This window comes from Crocodylus porosus, unplaced genomic scaffold (assembly GCF_001723895.1).
Source record: "Crocodylus porosus isolate Cpor-Errol unplaced genomic scaffold, CroPor_comp1, whole genome shotgun sequence".
Lineage (NCBI taxonomy): Eukaryota > Metazoa > Chordata > Crocodylia > Crocodylidae > Crocodylus > Crocodylus porosus.
In genome coordinates this window covers 26,320,395-26,341,350 of record NW_017728910.1, presented here as the reverse complement: position 1 = coordinate 26,341,350, position 20,956 = coordinate 26,320,395, and the positions used below count along the sequence as shown (strand labels likewise).

The window sequence follows — 20,956 nt, the reverse complement described above, 5'->3', positions numbered from 1 at the left end:
CACGGCCTGTTTAAAGGCATCATAGTCATCAGCTGCATCCGAGGGCAGGCTGTTCAGGACCGCCGCCATGTCGCCGTCTACCAGAAGAGCCATGTGCATCATGAACTTTTCCTCAGGCACCTTCCGCTGTCAGGCTTGCCTTTCGAAGATGCTGAGGAACACGTCAGGATCGTCTCCGACTCGGTAGCGAGAGAAGGCTGGGGAGTCCGGTTTGGGCTGCAGATGGAGTACCTCTAGTTCGTGCTCGCGCTTGAGCCTTGCCTCTTGGGCCTCCGCCTCGTGCTGTGCTGTCTTCTCCGCCAGCTCCATCTTTTTCACCTCCAGCTCCATCCTTTTCAACTCCAGCTCATACTTGCGCTTGCTCTCTTGCTCCCGCTCTTCAGCTTCTAGCCGCATCTGGTACCTCCAGTGCTCCTCCGTAGGGGGTGATCCCTCGGTGGGCTGTGGAGGTGGCGTCCGGCGCTGTGAGTCTGGAGGGGACTCAGGAGTTGGCGTGCGTGAAGGTTGCTCTGTGGCTCTAGGAATTTAATCAGCTCTTCCTTCTTTAGCCCTTTCTTCACATGAAGGCCTCTCTCTTTCGCCCGTTCTTTTAGTTCGGGCACGGTCATTTGTTCGTACTGGTCCGCCATCCTGGCTATCTACAGTATCCAGTTGACCCGATGCCAAATTAGAAATTGTTTGCTCAAGGGATTTCAGTGACTCTATTACTCTTCCCAAATTATGCCTGTAAAACAGCAGGGTAACCGGATCCCACCGCTCCCACCACGTGTGGCGGGCCAGTAGGGGGCGCTCCTGCGTTGAGCCACCCACCTCCCTGCGCCCGACCCCCTGCCAGGCTCCAAGCGCCTCCCCGGGGCGCCTTATGCTCGGCCGACCCCTCTCCCAGAGCACACTCACTAGTCTGGGGGTAACGTGCCGCCACCACCCCGAGAAGGGACTGTCTCGGCCCTGTGTCCTCGGGGAAACACAGGCCTAATAGTCCGACGGGTACTCGACCCAGTACAGGCACTTGGGGCACTTCCCCAAGTCAGGGGGCAAAAAGCAAAGTCTCCCTTAGTCCGCAGACCTAAGGGGTCTCTTAGGCATAATTTAGACCCTCCCCTCAATAAGTCTCCCATGCCAGTCAAAAAGGAGAACTTTATTGGTTACAGGGGTAGGGGAAACTAGGGTACAGGATTGAGCAATATCTTAGAAATCCTAGAGAGCAAACAGTGTGGCTGAGGTAGCCTTCTGATCACGCATCTGAGTTACTGCCAGCTAGATAGCTAATCCGATTGAGCAGCTCACTCACAAGCATCTTCCAGAGGCCGGTGCAATTCCCCTCTGTAAGCTGGCGGTTTCTAGCTTGTGAGTTTGGGGGAGAAAGCCAATTTTAGATGGTCGTGCTCCTCTGTGTCCCCCCGCATGGCTGCTGCTTCACCTCATGGCCGAAGAGAGAGCCCGCCTCCTTCCCCCCCTAACTTACATAGCCCCCGTGACCTCACTCACCTGGGCCAGTGGCGGTCAGCCCCAGTTGGCTGTCAGCCAACCCATTTGAAATACATCACCTGTTACCGGGCAGATCCCAGCCCCCCAGGTAGATGCCCCCCACCCGGGTCATTGATGCCAGTCCCGCGGGCAGAGGGAGCAGGTCCCCCCCACCAGGACTGCAGCCAGCTCAGGTTCCCTACGGAGACAGCCCGAGGGTGGGGTCCCCTGTGTGCAAGGCCCACCCTCATCAAATGGTTGCAGCCCAGGGATTTTAGTCACAGTGTCACAGGGCAGAGATTTCTGGGGAGAAACCAAGGTGGCATTTTGCCACACAGCTCATGCCCTGAAATGAAAGGGTTTCTATCCTTTCCAGCATTTCTTTTGACTTCAGTTCTTGGGGCTGCTATTCTGCATGGTCTCATTTCCCATTGAGACATCCAATCCCTCTTTTGGGAGCCTGGCTTGGTTCTTGCTCTCGGCGGTATCCAAGGACAATCAGGTCCATGGCTCATTTGCACATGGTGTGGAAAAATGGGAGGCAGGGCCAGGTGGTACCTTTAAGACTAACCCATTCAGAGAGCCGTGGGCTTCCCTCTGCCACAAACTACTCCCTCCGATGCTAGGAACGGGCTGGTGGAAAGAAATGTAGAAGGGAAAGGGAAAGAGGTAGGGGAGAGAGCAAAGAGAGCTCATACATGGCTGGATGAGAGGAACAAGGCAGCTCACCTTGGACACCGTTGGGAAGGACGCCAAACTAAACCGCTAGCCCAGGGGATGTAATAAGAGTCCACGGCCCCTGCTGAGACCAAGGTTAACACCATCCTGTCTGTGGATGGTTTTTTCTTCTGCAATTTCATAAGCCCTTTGGTTGCTAAAATTTGTCCTTCACTCTTGAGGCCAGTGATGAAAAGCCCAGGGACGCTGGACAGGCTTTTATTTCTGGGATTGATGTTGAATTGGTGTCCATTCATTCTTTTATGCAGCTGCTGCCTTGTCAGGCAAAGATTTTCCTTTGCTCCAGGGGCTGGAGGAGTAGAGGTGGCTCCTGCGACCCACTTGCCAGCTCCTCTCCCTTCCCCAGCCAGTTCTGGAGCAAGCTCTGCTAGTCTGCGGGCAGCTCCAAACAGAAAGTTTGCCTCCCGGGCTGGTTGAGGCTTCAGCCTGGCACTTGCTCCTAGTCTCCATCCAGCCTGAGAGTCACCCCCGTTGTCAGCCCTGAGTCTGGTGCACGGCAGCAGACATGGGTGGCTGGCGTGTGCTCAGCCCCTTCCTCCCCAGGACCAGCACAGCAGCCTCCCGCATCCCAAAGGAGTAGATGGGTCACCGGTGACTCTCCCCTTTAGCTTCATTACCAGTGAATAAAATCCGCTGCCCATTGCCTACGGCCTTCGTTCCCCTTCTCTCTTCACCAGCCCTTAGAGCAGTGCATGACACTACTGTGGTTCAGTACGCTGCTGTGACTTTGCCCTCTTCCCAGGAAATGGGTTTCCAAGCAAGCACATGCTGTGTGTCGTTTCAGGTTTACACAATCTGGGCCCTCTGAGCTGTATTTTATCCAGGAAACAATTTCCCCCAGCAGATGAAATCGTAGGGCAGTGCCTTCTTTATTATCCAGCTCCCTAGGCAGTCCTCTATCTGGGAATTAATAGTGATGGTGCAATTTAGACCGGGGAGCTAGCCTGCCCACCTGATACAGATGGATTAACTGAGTTATCAGTCCAGCCGCATACTAGCAGCGTGGCTTTAATTGAATTTAGTGCTGGTGGATGGGAAAGTTTGCAAGCTGAGTGCCTCCTCCTCCATCCAGCCAGCACTTAGCATTAGCTATGCTGCAGGGTCACACAAGACCTCCAAGGACCAACCTCTGATTCCCCATGAGCATCCTCTCCCACTCTGAAAGGCCCCAAGGTGGGTTTTCCCATCTGCTGACAAATGGCCCTGCACAGATGACCACAAGAGCACAAGCAGGGAAGGTTGATCATCCCGGTCCCAGCCCAGCGCAGAGGCAGGAGACACGCCAGGGAGTGAACAGCATTAGCCATAGCTCCCTGCCTTGACCCGCTGCGCTCACGGGAAATTTGTGAGTACGTTCCCATGCACCGTTTCAAGCTTCATTTGAATAAGTGTTCCCTATAATAGGCTTTTACGGCTCCATTTCGGTGCATTGTAAATGAACACGGCTAAGTAAAATGCTCCAGAGTTTTGCGTAAATAACTAATTACCACCAGAGAAAGAATAGTAAATCCAAAGATGCTTACGCTCCGCTCAGGCGGGGCAGAGGAGCTCGCTGCTGTCGGGGGGCCTCTGGTGGCATTAGCCCGCACAGAATCAGACCTGATGTGGGGAAAATGGAGTCCATCAGGCACAGCCCCAAAACCTATGGAGCCTCCCCAGTTTTACTGACTCTAGCCCAAATCAGTGTATTTGACATGGGGCTTTTTCTGAGCAGAACACAACATAGACCTTGTATAGGATCCTTTAAAAGGGTGAGGTTGGTACATGTGAATGTGCATGTGTGAGACGGGGTGCATGTACCGAAGCTTTCCATCAGCTTAATAGATGCATTTACTTTGTCCCCTGCCAGGCTCTAGGGATTCCCCGATATGATGCTGTCCTTGAGAAACAGCTTGGCTAATGGTTAATATGGGAGCACCTGGGTTTTCTGCACTGGTCTCTGCCCTCGAGCGTCTGTGACCTCAAGCAAGTCGCAGAGTTCCCCAGTATGTAAAATGTCCATATTTGTCCTTCTGGGGGACCCTTCTGGTTAATAAAGTGTGGAGCATTCTTACTGTTTGCTTCCCATGGATGCAGAGGACTGTGGGATATAGGAGGCTATAACACCTTGCTTTCTCTAGCTGTCTAGGCCAGGCTCGGCGGGGCCTGAGTGCGAGTTTATAGGGCCTGGAAGCCTGATGGTGTGTAGAAATGCCAGCACTGACATGGTATCCATGTGGCAGAGGGGGCTTAGTCTGGCAATACTCGGGGCATATTTGATGAGACTGAATCGAAGAAGGGTGAGGCGTTGTGGGTTGCTTTATGAAGGGCAGGGTGGATCTAAGGGCAATAGGAAGAAGACCAGGCTGCACATCGAGGTGGCTTTCGTGAGATGAACTCGAACAGCTCTTCTGCATGCACGGCAGCTCCCCGCCTCTGCCGGAGACGAGCCACAAGTTCATGCAGGAGTTTATCGCGTTGCACCAATTTCACATGTAGACACTCCTAGCGTAATATATAGCTTCACACTTGGAGAGCTCGTCCTAACATCCAACCTCACTCTTCCTTGCTGTGCTTCCAGCCCATCCCTTTGTTCTGTCCCCACCGGGAATAATTGATTGCCATCCGCTTCATCATCATCACAATTTTTGCCTTTGCAAGCTGCTATCGAATCACCCCTCGGGTTTCTCTTCCTCCTGCTAACTAATCCCTGTTCTTGCAACTTTTCTGGCGTGGCAGGGCTCCCGCCTGAGTTAAGGACAGCTCCGGGTGAAGAGCAGCAGGATGCAGGGCTGTTCCCCTCGGGGTGCCCATGCACCGCTCTGTCCTCTGCCAGCCCTTTTGTCCTGCTGTCCCAAGAGCGGTGGGACTTCTCCTGTACGCGGTGCATGTCTGGGCTGATAAGATGATATATTTCAGCCCCGGTCACTAAATGATTCTGCCTAGGAAACAGACTTGAAAATGTGTTTCAGGGTGTGCCAGATAGTCTCGTGCTAATTTCTCCATCCAAACCTCCCATGCAGTGTGCAATACGATATCACTAACCCAAAAGCCAGGGGGAAAAAAATGAAGCCCCTATCTGTTTTCAAGCAATTTAGTCTCCTTTTGTCTTTTTTACATCCAGCAGCTAAGTAAATTACAGGGATTAAAATATAAAAGACCTTTCATTTCCTTTTTTTACTGTAATTTCTCAGCTCTGTGCAACACAGTTAAGAAGAAGGGAAATCAGAAGAAAAAGGATTAAAATACAAATACAGCTTGAAGGATGTTAAGAGAGCAAGGAGATGTAAATAGGCATGGGTGGCTTTTGGCATCAAACCATGTTAACTAGCAGATGCAATTTTACTTTAAAAAAACAAAGCCTGAAGGGGAATGTTTTCACTGCTGATTAATTGACTGTAGTTATGGCGCACTGGTCAGTCTGTGCGATCACGTTGGCTTTCTTTATTTCCATTTCCTTCACTCTTCATTGGTGGTAGCGCCAGTAGGAGCCAAATCCTACACCCTGGCACAGTCTGACACAGAGTCTCAAGACAGAGGGAGAGAGTGAGAAAGGTGGGGAGAGGCGGCACAGGAGGCACAGAGAGGTCCAGGGACTTGATTGATTGTGGTTACACGGGCAGCCAGTGGCAGAGCTGAGGATTAAACCAGGATGCTTGGGTCCTGGTCCCCACTTAGCAATAAGTCTTAATTCCTGGTATCATTGAGGTCTTAACCTGGACCCTTCCAGCTCCTGCAGGGCTCCGTACCTGGCCAGGCCAGTCCTATTCATCCTGTTACGGTGCATGAGAAGATATAATTTAGGTCTGCCTTATGCATGAGCAAAATTCAAGTGCAGGCTTTGCTTCCACCTCCTTTGTTAGCCTTTTCACCACCCTGTCACAACCCAGTGCACACACGCAACCGCAGTCTTACAGGCCCACAGAGCAGAGCTAATACCCAGCTCACAAGCCCAGGCCAGGCGGGGCTGCTGGACAGGTTGTGCTGTAAGCGCTGCTCCCCTTATGAATTATTCAGTCTCTTGCTCAGCCCCATCAGAGCATATTTAGCACCTCGGTCATTCCAGCTTCTCTGCGCCAAGGTGCATATTTTCCATATTGAAAATGAGCATTTTGGACAATTCTCGAGTCTCTCACAACAGTGCTTTGGAAGTACTACAAGGTTATATTTCCTATTAGGGGCCCATTAAAGGGTCTCCTTCTTGACAGAACAAGGAGCAATGGGCTCCAGCTGCAGGAAGGGAAGTTGAGGCTGGATATTAGGAAAAACTTTCTCACGAGGAGGGTGGTGAAGCGCTGGGACAGGCTCCCCAGAGAGGGGGTGCAGTCTCCATCCTTGGAGGTGTTGAAGGCCCGGGTAGACAAAGTCTTGGCTGGGATGACATAGTTGGGGCTGGTCCTGCTTGGAGCAGGGGGTTGGACTGGATGTGACTTCCTGAGGTCCCCTCCGACCCTCATTGTCTATGAGTCTTTGATTAAAGAAGCCGGCATTCAGCTAGATCAATGTTTGCTGAAAGCTGATGTCCGCTGGACTGAAGCACAATGTATAAAGAAACCCAAACAAACCAAAGGAGAGGTCCACAGTACAAATGACTGACCTTAATGGATTGCTTGGCTTGACCTCTGAATCCTGCACGGTCAGCTCACTTCATCCCTGCTTTCTGCCAGTGTTTAACCCACTGATGTGGGGCACCAAACAGAGAGGCTGCATGGAGGCCACTGAGAAGGATGAGCTGCCTGGGTAGGATTTAAGTCCTATTCGGTCCTACAGACCCTTTCAAGGAGGTGACGATGCTCCTTCATGTTGGTTTCTCCATCTGCTTTGCAAGCCCCTCAGTGGGGGATGTGCTGGCATCTCTGACCTGCAGTCTCTTCCCCTCTCACAACAGTGCCTGCACCCCTAGCAGAGCTCTGACTGGACTCTGCCTAGTCTAGCAATGGTGCAGGGAGATCAGATAAGATGGGCATGACCAACCTTTTCAGTGCAGCTTTTCAGGTGTTCAGATCTGTCCAGAGAGGCCAAGAAGATCCCCTTTGACTTTGGAGCTAGACTCTTGCAGCTTTGCAACATGAGGGTGTTATGGTCAAGCAGACATCACCCTCCATTGAAAGCAAGCCCCTGCTTTGCCTGGCCAGCCGATAGCTCTGTCCAAAGTGTAGAGGAGCTGACCGGATTGATGTCAGGTCAGGTCCACCCTAGAAGCTCTTTACCTAGATAGCTACCCCTGCACACTGCTGGGCAAGCATGCTGACAGTGGATGGGCATGTCTACATGTGCATTTAAGTGTACCTGAATTTAATGCACATTATCTTAATGTGCCTTAAGCAGGTTTAAAAGTTAGTCCCAAGTCAGTTGATATACACAGCGTTAATGTGTGTCTACATGTTCATTAATGTGCTAACTAGTCATGCCTAAATTCACCATTTTAACGTGCATTAAGGGTGTGTATGTGTAGATGCATGCCCTTAATGTGCATTAACTTAGGCTAATGTGCATTAAAGCATCATGTGTAGATGCACCCAATGTGTCTTTTACAGGGAGGCTGTGTTATCACCAGCAGAGCTCATCCCAGTCAAACAGTCCACACAAGCCACATTGTCAGGAAAAGTATGTTTATACAAGGGGTTTTGATCAGCCCACTAAGTCCAAGATTACATCTCATTGCACTCCTCCCTGGTATAGCTAAAGGTCTGTGGCATAGCCCTAGCCTGAACTGCAGCGGCCATCAGACCCTGAACTGAGGGGTAACCAAACAGCAAAGGCAGGAGAGAAAGTGGTGGCTGGTAAGTGCAAACACATCCCAGTGCTGAGATGTGACACACACACTTTCTCCTGGCATGAGGCTGACAGTAGCCTACAACAGGCAGAGGCCAAGAAATGAGAAACCACAAAGCACCCAGGGAAACTGCGGCAGAACAAAAGCAGTCATGGAAATGCATGAAAATACATGGGTTAAATCAAAGCGAGAGCCTCGTAGTCATCTTTCGACCCCTCTGCCAGAAGGGCTGGGATAAATGGGAGCCAGGCTGCAGCTCTTCTCAAGCAGGCAAGGAATTAACAGGATGAAACTGGATTCATGTATTATTCAAGCAAACTCATAGCAGTGCAACAGCTCCGCTATCTCCTCCGCCTGCCTCGTGCTCTTTCAGCTCCCAGGCCTCTCTCGTGGTCTTGAATATGCATTGCCTGTGCTCATGCATGTTCTCTCCAGTTGGCAAGACCTACCACACATTATGAGTGGAACAAGGGAGAAGAAGAAACCTGGTTAGCCATCTGCAACATGGGTGGACAGATAAATGATGGGGACATCTGGAAGGAAGAATCGACATGTAACTAAGGCATGTCTCTGGAGGTTATTGCAGGACAGATCCCTGCTGCTCATCAGCTGCTTGGATTTGAAGGTGTTCAGAGCAGAATGGAAACTCCCAAGGCCGCCTTATGTAGTGTTAGTTTGAGGACAGGCCAGAATTAACCTGACTTGTTTTCTGTGCTCTCCCTTAATTAGATATAACAGGTTTACAAAGTGAGGTGAGCACTTTGAATAACCGAACCATGGAAAAGTAGGGCTCAGAGTGACCTTTGGAGGTCAGTTAGTCTATCCCCTTGCTCAAGGTAGGCTCATCCCTCTGCAAGCCATCCTATACAAGTCCTTGTTTTAACTTATTCCTAAAATGACACAGTCAACCCTGTGGTAGTTATGTGTACTAAGACCACAATGTGAGGCTATGAGAAACATCCATGGGAGTGAGGGAGAAAGGGGTAGGAAATAACACCACAATGTCTAGCATGAAATAAAGGACAGAACAAGCTTCTGCTTAATATCAGCTAAATGGCAGAGAGAATAAATGTCTCCCTTATTTACATGCATTAAATATGTTGGTATGGATGGAAAAACACCCATTCCCCCCACCAAGCAGCTGCACGCAGCTGCACACTCCAGCTGTGACCCTGTCCAGATGTTGATTCTTCAACTCTCCCATGAAATATGAACTTTCATTTCTACCCAGGAGGACTATTACAATCTTTTCTCCAATGCCTGATGAAGGGTGTCAGTGCCCCAAATCTTGCAATTAAAGAATTTGTTGTTGTTGTTGCTTTAGAGGCCCCTTGTCTGCCTGCGAGTCTTGCTTCTACCTGGCTTGAGTTCACATGCGGTCCCTCAAAAGTCACCCTTCCGCATGTCCTCAGGTCACAGCTCTTCCTCCCCTCATAAAGACCACACAATTTCAGCCAGGGGATAATGGACGGTCCCAAATTGCCGCATGTTTCTGTTGTCCCTTTTGCCAGGTAAGTGGTCCATTTGTCACTTAGCAACGGCATATGGTGACTGGGAAATAACAGGTTGTTAGTATGATGGAAGTGAGCAAATGTTGAGCAGAAAGTCTTGCTCAAACAGCAAACTGCTGTGCCTCCAAGGCGGCTTCCAGCATTAAGGTGAAGACATGGACACCATTAATTAAGGAGGAAGGAGAAACAAAACTTGTTCTTCAGCAAAAGCGTGAGGACTGGAAGGCTGGTTTGACACAAGTTCTTCTGCAGGGAATGAGAAGAGTCCATAGCAATGGTCAGGATGGAGAAAACACTTAGAGACCCAAGAGATTAGATGCCCGCTCCGGCAGAATACCAGGGCCAAGGGCACTGGGCCTAAAGCACGGCACACGGGAGTCGTGGAGGATGGGGCATGTGGCTGGAAATCTCACCGTGTGATTTCCAGTTCCATGTTTCAGGACTCCCCAAACATGACGATGGTCCGTGAGCCATCATTTGAGAGCTGCGTCTCTGGCCAGGAAATTTGGGGTGGGATTCACATTCTTCTAGGGTCTGGCCAGAAGTTTCATAAACCAGTTTGACCCAAATCCGTGAAGTCTGATACTCCATTCAACCAGGTTTATCTTTCAGCCGTTTTGAAACTGGTTCATGTGCACTGAACTTCTGTTTGGTTACAAGTTTAAACCAGTTTCTGATTACTTGCACCAGTTTATGTGCAACTTCTATCCCCAGCCCTAGAGAAAGGAGCATGAATGATCCATCAGTACTGGGTCAGCTGCCTATGATTGCAGGGTGGTAAGAGTGGGTCCAGCCCAGCTCCTCCTGTCTCCTTCCTGAAAGGGTAAAAGAAGCCCCTTTCTCTCTTACTTTTCAACAAGCAAGTTCACTTCACCCATGAAACATTGCATGGATGATGCATTGGCCAACTCTTAATTGAAGCAATTTGGTGTGTTCTGCACTGGAGTTCTTGATAGAAGTATCTTACTGAAGCGCAGGGAGGACATTTCAGGGGAAATAATTGCAAAAGGAAGAAATCTGAAATTAGTTCTGTGATGGATGATCCCTTTGAAGGCTGAAATGGTAGAAGTAACGAGGTTTTCCCGTCAATGTTGCAGACACATTTTTATGCGGTTAGATTTTTATTTTTTTTAAAGAAAAAGCTGAGGAATGGGCCTGACAATTCACGATGTCCCCGAGGTTCAGCAGAAGGATTTGAATAACGTCGTTAGCTTATTTCTCTGTGTTTAGGAGAGGATGTTGTTCAAAGCACTTCTCTACATGGGTCTCAGAGCAGCCGTGTATGCGTAGCATACCTACCCCAAACGGCCCCATTCTGATGTGCTGTGGGGGCAGAGCTAAACCTCTAATTAGATAGGCCTCAAATCATCTCCAGAAACAAGCCTGAGCTTTGAAAAAGTCATAGACTCATAGAAAATTAGGGTTGGAAGGGACCTCAGGAAATCATGTAGTCCACTGGAAGCTTTAATAGTGCCCACAACTGCATTGGTTACATACACTAACACTGTCTACACTGTGCAGCTCTTTGAGATGAAGTCAAATCAGAGGAGTTCACTTTGGTTATCCCTCCGCTTTGTCAGTCATTGGCACAAGCCTGGGCAGCTCAGCCTAATGTTTAACTTGAAATTACAGGGCAACTTATTCACAACAACACCCTTCGTGTTAGAGCTGGAAGAACCAAAATTAATGGTGCATTTCAGCCCCAGGTTGTAAGCCTCGGTGACAATCTAGTAATGGATGTAGAACAAACCAGTATCGGCTGTTTTGATGCAAACAAAGCAAATGTGCAAAGAATTTTCCATCCGTGCTTTAGCTCTCCCAATTATATGCATCTGCCCTAGGTGCCTAAGCTACATTTATCAAAGCCATGCGAACCTTTGGTTCCCAGGCTTCTTCTGCTCAATTTTGTTTGAGCAAAAGCCATGCTTGTGCCACTTGAGCACAGATATTCTTTACCCATTTAGCACGAACACCTGAGACTGCAAATAGCAGAAGGGGAGTCTCAAATTCAGGGCGCTTACTGTCCCATCATGCTCTCATGGCTGGACCTTGTGTTTCATCAGGGTTTACATGCTAATGTGGGCAGACCAGCAGCCCCATCAAGGCAGGGGCTAGATCCTGTTGTACCAAAAGGGATAGCACCTGGGAGAGTCTGGATCCCCTTAGGCAGATAATGGCACTGAGCCTGGGTCTCCCACTGTGATCTAAGCTGGAGGTTATTGTGTAAAAGAAGGGTAGTGCCAGCACCAACCCAATAGCATTGGACAAGCAAGCAGTGAGCCCACCCCGATTTTTAAACCTCAGTGGGAGGTCCTCACCTTCGGGAGTGTATTTGGGGCCAAGAACCCAGAGATGTTTTCTCACCGCCCTGAGCCACAGAGCCAAGCTCTTGAGAGAGGACAGCTAGACCAACACATCTGTTGCATATCGGGTCTGACCAGCTCCCTGCTTACTGCATGGGCTTGCTCTTTTGAGATGCTCTCCCCATGCATGGTACAGGGAGCCTATTTGCCTAGCTCAGCACCTAAATTGTAGCGGCCTAATTCTCTCTCTCCCGAAAGCACTAATGACAGGATCCCAAACCCTTCCAATCCATTGGGTGTTTTTCCGTCGGCAGTAGCAATCTCCAGATCTGGCCTTGATGGATGCTTCCCATCTTCCTCTAGCTGTTGTAATGCAGCGGATATCATCCAGGCGGTAAACTCATAGTCCTGCTGAGCTCACAGGCAGTAACTTAACCTGTATATTTAAAGCTTGCAATTGAAAAATTTTTGTTTGCAAAAATCTAGTCAGTCTAATAAAAGATATTGCCTCTACCACAAGGCCTGATTGCTTTTTCCTCTAGACCAGTATGGTGACAACCTGCATAAATAACACATGAAAGATACTGAATTTTAGCTGATTTTTAAAAATGAAGTCTTCATAATTTTACAAGCAACTTTGAGCACCCGACACCTGAGATCCTGCTCCTGCCTTTGTTCAAAGTAATTTGCGTCTTCGCAACACAGACACCTCACCAGATAAGAAATTCCTGCCCAGAGGAGCATCCCACCTATTTACTCCTCTGTGAAATATGAACCACCATCACCAGAAGGAAATATGAAGACATCCTGCTCACCAACAAACAACTTGGAGGTAAACAGACTATTCCAACTTTTCTCTGAGCCGAGCCTGCGTATCAAATGAACTTTTCCAAACAGGTGATGTTACCACCTTCAACTCTCCCATGAAATATGAACTTTCATTTCTACCCAGGAGAACTGTTACAATCCTTTCTCTGATGCCTGATGAAGGGTGTCAGTGCCTGAACGCTTGCAATTAAAGCACTTTTTTTGTTTTGCAAAAATCTAGTCGGTCTAATAAAAGTTATCACCTCTACCACGAGTCCATGTAAAGATCAAGCATTCGAGGCCCGTCATCAACAAAGGACGAATGTGAAGTCAGTAGCAAACCCCTGGGAGTTTGTAGGAGGACTTCTGAGGACATGGTCTTCTCCAGCCTGCGGACGCCTAATTGCGGTGGGTGCCGACAAATGGACGGCACTGGGACTCGCCGAAGGAGCCTTTGAACGGCTCTCAGAGCATCTGAACACTTGTAAAGTGCTGTCCTTACACTAATCAGCATTTAGCTCCTGGCAGCAGAGTGTGTTCGAGCAAACCGGCGTTCATTCCCCAGCCGTTGTTCTGCGTCACGAGGAGCCACTGGATAATATATGCCGCAGCCTGGGGGCTCATTTCTAGAGAAGTTTAAAAGGTCCAATCCACCCACCAGGGAATAAAGCAGGGCTGCAAACAAGCCCCTACACGAGCCCCAAGCAATGACAATGTGGGAACCCAGAGCTTCGCGTTTCACCTTGCTAATCTCAGAAATCGGAGGCCTGTGCTGGACGGTGTTCCAGGTAACCAGCCCTTGTCTTGAGCTCAGACTTGGTTTTGATGGTTCTGTCGGGAAGGGGACTTCTTCGATAAGCAGAGTCCTTTAAAATGTTTACCTTTTTTAGAAGCTCACCAAGTTGTTGGGATTTTATATGTTTAGCTCTGCCTAATACATGAGTAATGTTTCTTCTTGTACACTAGCCTATATTGCTGTTGAGGTTTGCTGAGAGGTTTTCTCTGGCTGAACTGGGTAGATAGACAGATAGATATTGATACTGATATATCGATAGACATTGATACAGAGGGACATTGGTATAGATAGATAAATATTGATATAGGTAGATATTGATATATCGATAGACATTGATACAGATGGTCATTGATATAGATAGATATTGATATAGATGGACATTAATATAGATAGACATTGATATAGATATTGATATATAGTGATATAGATAGATATTAATATAGATAGGTATTGATATTGGTACAGATAGATAGCTAGACAGACAGATAGATCGATAGATAGATAGTTTTTACATACAGACATTACTAACTAGCTAGCTAGGTAATTCATTCAGAAGGCACCGATCACCGTGTTATCCAGGCAAGGACTGGCATCACTAGAGTATTGCTAACAAAGTGTGATAGCAGTAAACACTTAAGGAATGTGAAATATAGGCTAATGGCCTCCATTCATCCATTAAAAAAAAATACTCAGAGCCACGTTTAATCCTGGCAATAAACTGCCTGTTTGACCTGCTATCCTAGCAATCAGCAGAAGTGAGGAAAACAATGAAAATATTCTGCACCCGGGTGTATGTGAGGCATAGCAAACGAGTGCTGTTTACACAAGAATAAGTCTGGAAAAAGTTCATTGTGAAGTCCGACCTCTCCCTCTGTTCCAAGCTTCTTTTTAAACCATCCGTGAAATTTCATAGATAATGCTTTATCCCTGGGATTCATTCTACCTAAGGACTTGTGTGAACGCTGGAGATGGAGCCTACCCCTATTGAAATAAATGACAAAGCAATCAGGATTGGGCCCAGGATAGAGATTTTCAGGATGATTTTTTGCTGCTTAAAGTGCTGCTGGCATTGTACAACAAAGCCCTTAAAAATGATCCCTGTTAATTAGAAATACAACACTGGTTCTGTCCACACAAATATTTGTTTCTTATACAAAAGGGATTTTAATTTGCCTTGGAGGAGGACAGAAATCTATAGGTATGTCAGATGCATACAAAATGAACTATAAAGTGCGTTAATTATTTGCAAATTGTAAGATAATAGTTTTATCTGAGAAACACATTTCTTCCACGTTTTATTTGCCCTCTGCCATTACGTTATTGCATTTCTCTATCGGGTTTAATGTTTTCTGTAGCGGAGCTGGGGAAGCGTCAAAACATTTCCATTGAGATTCACTTGAGAGTTTAAATGGATGTGATTCAGTTTGTGCTTGTGAGACACTTTGCTCATTTTCCACAATTAAGCTTGGAAATGGAGATAGCAGGCAAAATGTGTGCTGGAACAATTTTTTTTTTAAAGCAAATAATGGAAAATATTCTATAAACACGTTCCAGATTCATCACTGCAAATATTCATGCTGGCACCTGACTCGAAGAGTAAACACTGCTGGGGTCACGCAAAAAACTTTGTGTGCCATCTCCAGGTGTAGCAAAAACACCTCAAATTATGAATAGCAAACAGTCACAATTAGCTGCTTGTTCGGTGGGCTGCAGACCAAGAATTATTCCCAGAAATTATTCAGCAACCATTTATTTAATAACAAAATAATTCTGCTCTCCTAAACACGTCCATTAGACTCGTTTGTGTCTGGGATTTCAACCTATCACTCGTTACCGAGCCTCTTCACAGTAATTCCTACTCCAGATATTCACTGGAAACCAAAGGACCTCATAAAACACCCTGGGAAATTCGCCACTGACTTGTATCAGTTGGATCGAGCCATAACAGAATAAAATCACGGGCTCTGTCCTACATCCTCTACAGGTGCAATTAGCGTTCGGTCAAGAACATGATTTCAATGGGAAAGCCTACAGTCCCAGGATTGGACCCTCTCCGTGTTCATACATGCCTCTCTCCCTTCAAATAGAAAAAAGGCTTATATTGCTATGATGCTTGCCCTGATTGGGACCGTGTGTGTGTGTGTTTCAGCTGGCGGACTCCGACCCTATATGTGAACTCGATGAAACGTAAGTAGCTGCTCTCTTCCACGCTTTAGGGGTGTAGGTTGTACCGTGTTGGTCCAAGGACACAGACAGACAAGGTTCTTTGGGTAAATCCAATATCTTTCATTAGACCAAGCAAACAGTTGGAAAAATAGTTCTTTGCAAGGGTGCATGCCCAAAAGTTTGCAAAGAACTATTTTGCCAACTATTTAGTTAGTCTAATAAAAAGATATCACATCTACCCAAAGGACCGTGTCTGCCCAGGAGCTGCGCTCCACCGTCTTCCCGAGTTGTGCACTAGGAAGCCCTAGCTGCTTTAACTAAGCAAACCATAGATATGAATGCAAAGAGGGTAGTAAGGGGTAGCAAAGGCTCTTTGGTTTTTTCATGCCATAGATATTAATGCAAAGAAGGTGGTAAGGAGTAGCAAAGGCTCTTTGAATTTCTCTTTAACAGGAGACAGAGGGAAGCACAGAGGAGGCCTGCTGTCAGGATCATTTATAATTTTGCTGTTTCACACATGTTGCAAGAATAACTTTGAGTTTCACAGAGTGGGCAACGGTCGTGGTGTATGCGTAAGGTGTCTAGTTAGATGCCTGATGGACCTGTCCGTGGCTGACGAGGCCCATTTGAGAACGGCGCGGCTTGGAACAAGTGTCACAGATCTGGGGGGTTGAGTTGGCGTCCAACTTTCTAGCACTCCACTTTCTTCTCTCTTGCTTTGCTTCCATCCTCTGGTTCAAAGCCATGTTGTGCCGACCTGCACCCAGCGCCAGATGTTCCCTCCAGACCGGACAGGATTTAATTTCTGCACCCTCCTCCCAGCTTTCTACATTTCATAGTTTCATAGTTTCTAGAGTCGGAAGGGACCTGAGTAGATCATCTAGTCCGACCCCTGCCATGGCAGGAAAGAGTACCGGGGTCAAACATTGAAGTTGAACAACTTCCTATCATAAAATCATAGAATCAAAGGACCGGCAGGGACCTGTAAGATCACCAAGTCCTGTTCCCTGCCATGGGCAGGAGGTCAAACAAGCTCAACGAGGCGCTTGCCCAGCCTCCTCTTGAATGCTGCTAGGGATGTTGTCTGCACCACCTCTGATGGGAGCACGTTCCAGATTCGAGTTACCCATATGGAAAAGAAGTTTTTCCTTACGTCCAGCCGAAACTTTTCCTCGACTAACTTGTGCCCATTGTACCTCGTCCTTCCACGGCATGCTTTTCCGAAAAGTTGCATGTATCTTCACCTGTTTGGGACTGAATTTTGTGGGGTCCTAGATCCCGGTGTTCTCCCTTGACATATTTGTAGGCGGCCATCGAGTCGCCCCTCCGCCTTCCCTCCTCACAGGGCCTGCCCCGAGGCCCTTGATCATGCAGGCGGCCCTTCTCTGCACCATGTTGAACTTGTCCACATCCTTCTTGAAGTGTACTGCCCAGACCTAGACATAGTACTCCAGCTCTGGGGGAGCAGAAGGGTTTGGGGAAGACCTTGTTTCCCCTCGCACCCCCCGCATAACAAGAAATAACTACCACAAGTTGTTGGAGAGGAGGTTTAGATTAGACATCCGCAAGAACGACTTCACGGTCAGGGCGGCTAGGATCTGGACCCAACTTCCAAGGGAAGTGGTGCTGGCTTCAACCCTGGGGGGGCTTTAAGAGGAGGCTGGATGCCTACCTAGGTGGGATCATCTGAGCCCAGTTTTTCTCCCGCCCAGGCGGGGGGTCGGGCTTGCAGATCTACAAGGTCCCTTCGACCCCACTTCTGTGATTCTGTGACTCCTGAGATCCACGACTCGGAACAGCCTTGCCAGGGGCCCCGCTACCAGCTCAGCCAGCTCTTTCAGCACTCTTGGATGCAGGTCGTCTGGCCCAGCTGACTTGTAAACGTTCATATGATCTAAGAGTATCTTCACCTGTGTGAGACTGATTTTTATGGGGTCGGCTGTCATTGCCGTACTCTCAGCGCCTCTGGACAGGTGACGTGTTCTCACCTGGCTTCGGGAATGCTGATGTGAAGCGAGCATTAAGGAGCTCTGCCTTTTCACGGGGTCAGCTGTGGGCTTCAATAGGGGTGCCACTGTGGCGCTTGATTTCTTTCTTGCTCCCTATGTACCTGTAGAAATATTTTTTGTTGTCTTTCATTTCAGTCAGCGGCTTGATTTTCATGCATGCCTTGTCTTCCCTTGTCTCAAGTCTGCAGACCCTGGCTGCAGGAGTGTACTCTTCTCTGGATGCTGAACTGTTTTTCCTTTGCATGTACACTTCTTTTTGAGAAGTTCCCTAATGTCCCTGTTGAGCCAGGCGGGTCTCTTGGCTCCTTTCCCTCATTTTGAGCACATGGGGATGGCTGCTTTTTGAGCCTCCCCATCATGAGCTCCCGAATTGTCCATCGCTGGTTGCAAAGGGCCTTTCCAACCAGACTCCTGAGTTTTCCAAAGTCTGCCTGTCTGAAGCGGATGGCGAATCTATTCAAATTGTAATCACTGTCACCCAGAGCACCTCCAATCTTCAAAAGCACTGGCTGGAAAACCACATCCCATAAAAACCCTGCTCCAGGTGAGGCTTGAACTCACAACCTCAGCATGGCTCACCCAAGTACTGCTGTATAAGTACTGTGCGCTAACCGATTGCGCCACTGGAGCAAGTGAGAGGGCTTTTCCTTGACTGGGAGTCGAACCCAGCTCCGGCAGCAAGCGTGCTGAATCCTGACCACTAGACTACCGGGGACCTGCGAACTTTTTTTGCACACATTGGGGTACCCCCATAGAGGCCGACCCCTCTTTCTAGAGCCATCTCGAATCTCCCCCTACAAAATACTCTCAGGGATATGGTCTCCTCCCTTTCTCTTAGCCTGTCCCATCCATCCCAACCTCCCTTTCTTGATGGTTGTTTCAAAGTGTGTCAGTCCTGTGGTCTCCAGCACCTCCGTTCGGTATCCTGTCTTCCCACTTTATGTTCAGGATCTTACCCAGACGTGTCATATGGTAGCTGATCGGTCTCCTGATGCCTAGCATATGCAGTCCACATTTCTGAGCCATAGAGCAGGGATGGCAAGCACACAAGTCTCATAGGTGACATATCTATGTATAATTAAAGGGAAACAGCGCTGTACCACTTGCATCTAGTCACAAGAAAAGTTAGGTTACTAATTTAACACCTTCAAGAGCAAATTGCTTGCTTACCTTGCTGGGATCCTGTAATCCCAGCTGACTTCCTGCCCTCTGGGCAGGGGGCTGGACTCGATGATCTCCCGAGGTCCCTTCCAGCCCTGATGTCTATGAAATCTATGAAATAGCAATTGCTTAATGGGATGGCTCCATCCGCCACTGAAGTTAGGACCACACTTCCGTTGCCTTCACACATCATAGGACTGGACTCCATAAAATCCCCTCGTGTTGACTCTTTAATATTTTTTCTTAACACTCAGGTGTGTGGGTCACCACGAGGAAAACCTCAGCACCTGGTATGTGTGGTAAGTACAGACTCCTCTCTGAAGAAAGAGCTGGCAAAACAGCTTATGCTGAGACAGTGCAAGAGACAGGAATGAATGGAGAGAGAGCATTTCTCTTAGTATTTCCCCCCAGTTTTCCCCGCTTGGAGCCCATGATTTTGTGTTCTGTCCTTAACGACAAATGGGAATCATTTCTTTTCCCCCCTCACTAGTTGTAGACAGTCAAGCTGATAGATGAACACTTTTCAGGGCAAAAAACTAATGTCAAACTTTTCAGGATTTCTTCCCCTCCACCTCCACAAGACCCAGAGACTGGCCCCTGGCAGGCTGTTGTTTTCAGAGGGCTGAGATCTCCCCATGCAACCTAAAATGCAGAAAAATGGGAAAAAAGAAAGTTCTTGGAAAAAACGGAGCAGCCCTGGTCTTCCCAGAGCTAGCGGGGGCCAGGACGCAGTTAATGCAAAAGGCGGGTGAGTCTGACTCTTCCTTGGTGCTGCTTTGTGTCTCCAGCTTAAGGGGCAGATGACGGAGTTGTTATAGCAGTCAGGGCAGGATACAAATCACACACCCTACATCCACTTAGCCTCTCAGGAGGCAGAATAGAGACATCCCCCGCTCCTCCATATCTTCTGCACCAGGTTCCTGCTGCTGTGTGTCCTGGCCCTGATCCTGTCCTGCGGGATCCTCCTCTGCCTGCAGTGCTGGCTCGAGCAGCGGAGCCAGCCACCTTCCCAGCGCACCCTGGCTGTGTTTGCCCTCAGTGATGCCGACACTTTTTGTGGTTGGTTTCCATCTCTGTCATTTCGGTGCCCCTTATTGTGAATACTTTATGACCCACTTGGCCCTTGGTGGGATCAAAGCCATCACTGAGGCGCTGTCATGGGGTTAGTAGATCAAGCGATGCTATGTTCAAATCCCTTTGCGTCTCATCTGCCCCCAAGAAGCATCCAAACCCATGCAGGGTTGGGGGATGAGGATGTGATATGGCCCCTGGAGAATCTCTCCTTTAACCTCAGTGGGTCACATCGACGGCTGGCTGGGAGCTCCTCAAAGGACAAGGCTGTGGGCAGATTTCTCTTTGATGAGATATCTTTAGTGACCAGGGGGAACTGCACTTGCTTGCAAGGGAACAGGACTGCTGTGAGTGATGCACGCTCTCTGGTGCCTTGAAAGCATTCAGATCCCATCATCTTGGCTGCCTGAGGTCAGGCTTGCCCCAGTTTTGGGGGCCTTATGTGCCGGCGCTGAGCTGCAGCAGTTGTGTGAACACATTTGCTATTTCAGTATCATAAATCAGTGCCGATTACACGTCCACTCCCTCACAGACATGCGTGCACACACACAGGGGCACACACTTGCACATTCCCACATGCACGCAGACAGCATCCCTCCACATCCACACGCACACCCCTCTCTTCTTCCCAGGTCAGGAGGGTATAATGTTACCAAGACCGGCTGTCTCTTCTCTTCCCCAGCCAGCACAACGTCTCGGTGCCCCTGGTCTGAAGCTCGCGCCCACCCTCCACATCCAGAGCCGTATTCTGCTCCCCTGCCACCTTTCCACACCACGGGACCTGGGTCCCCTCCTTCCTACGAGGATACCATGAAGACACGTGAGCACTGAGGCCCAGCTCTGGTGCCTCGAGGAAGCTCCTGGCTTCCATGCAGGTGTTTCAAACCCAGCCTCTTCCCCGACTCTGCCATGAGAACGGCAAGGAGGAAACACCGAACTGCAAACTATAACGGGCCACAACACACAAATGGCCCTGGTCTTTCATACTTGCCCGGAGCAGATTTTCCTGTGCAATGCAAACTTGCTCCAGGCTTCCTGCTTCCAATTTTAAGGACATCCTACTTTGAGTCAATCTGGACCTGTCCACTGGGGGGGGAGGGGTCTCATTTTGGCTCAGCTGCAAAATTTGGCCTCTTCTAGCTGCTTGCACCTATATTGCACCTTTGTGATGT

The 20,956-nt window shown here is 48.7% G+C and overlaps 1 protein-coding gene, 1 long non-coding RNA gene and 1 other non-coding gene across 3 annotated transcripts; 1 reads left to right on the top strand and 2 right to left on the bottom strand.

Annotated features, from left to right (window-relative positions):
* Positions 1-2,303: 2,303 nt before the first annotated feature.
* On the bottom strand, positions 2,304-16,223 carry LOC109308552. Its single transcript, XR_002100638.1, has 3 exons — positions 15,871-16,223; positions 12,979-12,980; positions 2,304-2,315 (listed from the first exon to the last, which is right to left on the bottom strand). It is a non-coding gene; the product is annotated as an uncharacterized LOC109308552 (long non-coding RNA).
* On the top strand, positions 13,009-20,821 carry TMEM207 (transmembrane protein 207). The gene is made up of 5 exons (XM_019532912.1): positions 13,009-13,369; positions 15,527-15,564; positions 18,968-19,012; positions 19,630-19,772; positions 20,467-20,821. The coding sequence occupies exons 1-5, from the start codon at positions 13,289-13,291 to the stop codon at positions 20,613-20,615; spliced, it is 456 nt and encodes a 151-aa protein (XP_019388457.1). The 5' UTR covers positions 13,009-13,288; the 3' UTR covers positions 20,616-20,821.
* On the bottom strand, positions 18,089-18,182 carry TRNAI-UAU. Its single transcript has 2 exons — positions 18,145-18,182; positions 18,089-18,124 (listed from the first exon to the last, which is right to left on the bottom strand). It is a non-coding gene; the product is annotated as a tRNA-Ile (tRNA).
* Positions 20,822-20,956: the final 135 nt, after the last annotated feature.

Coding starts and splice junctions, on each gene's coding strand:
- TMEM207 (XM_019532912.1), top strand. CDS start 13,289: ATGACAATGTGGGAACCCAGAGCTTCGCGTTTCACCTTGCTAATCTCA. Junction 13,370..15,526: donor TGTGCTGGACGGTGTTCCAG/GTAACCAGCCCT, acceptor TGTGTGTTTCAG/CTGGCGGACTCCGACCCTAT. Junction 15,565..18,967: donor ATATGTGAACTCGATGAAAC/GTAAGTAGCTGC, acceptor CTTAACACTCAG/GTGTGTGGGTCACCACGAGG.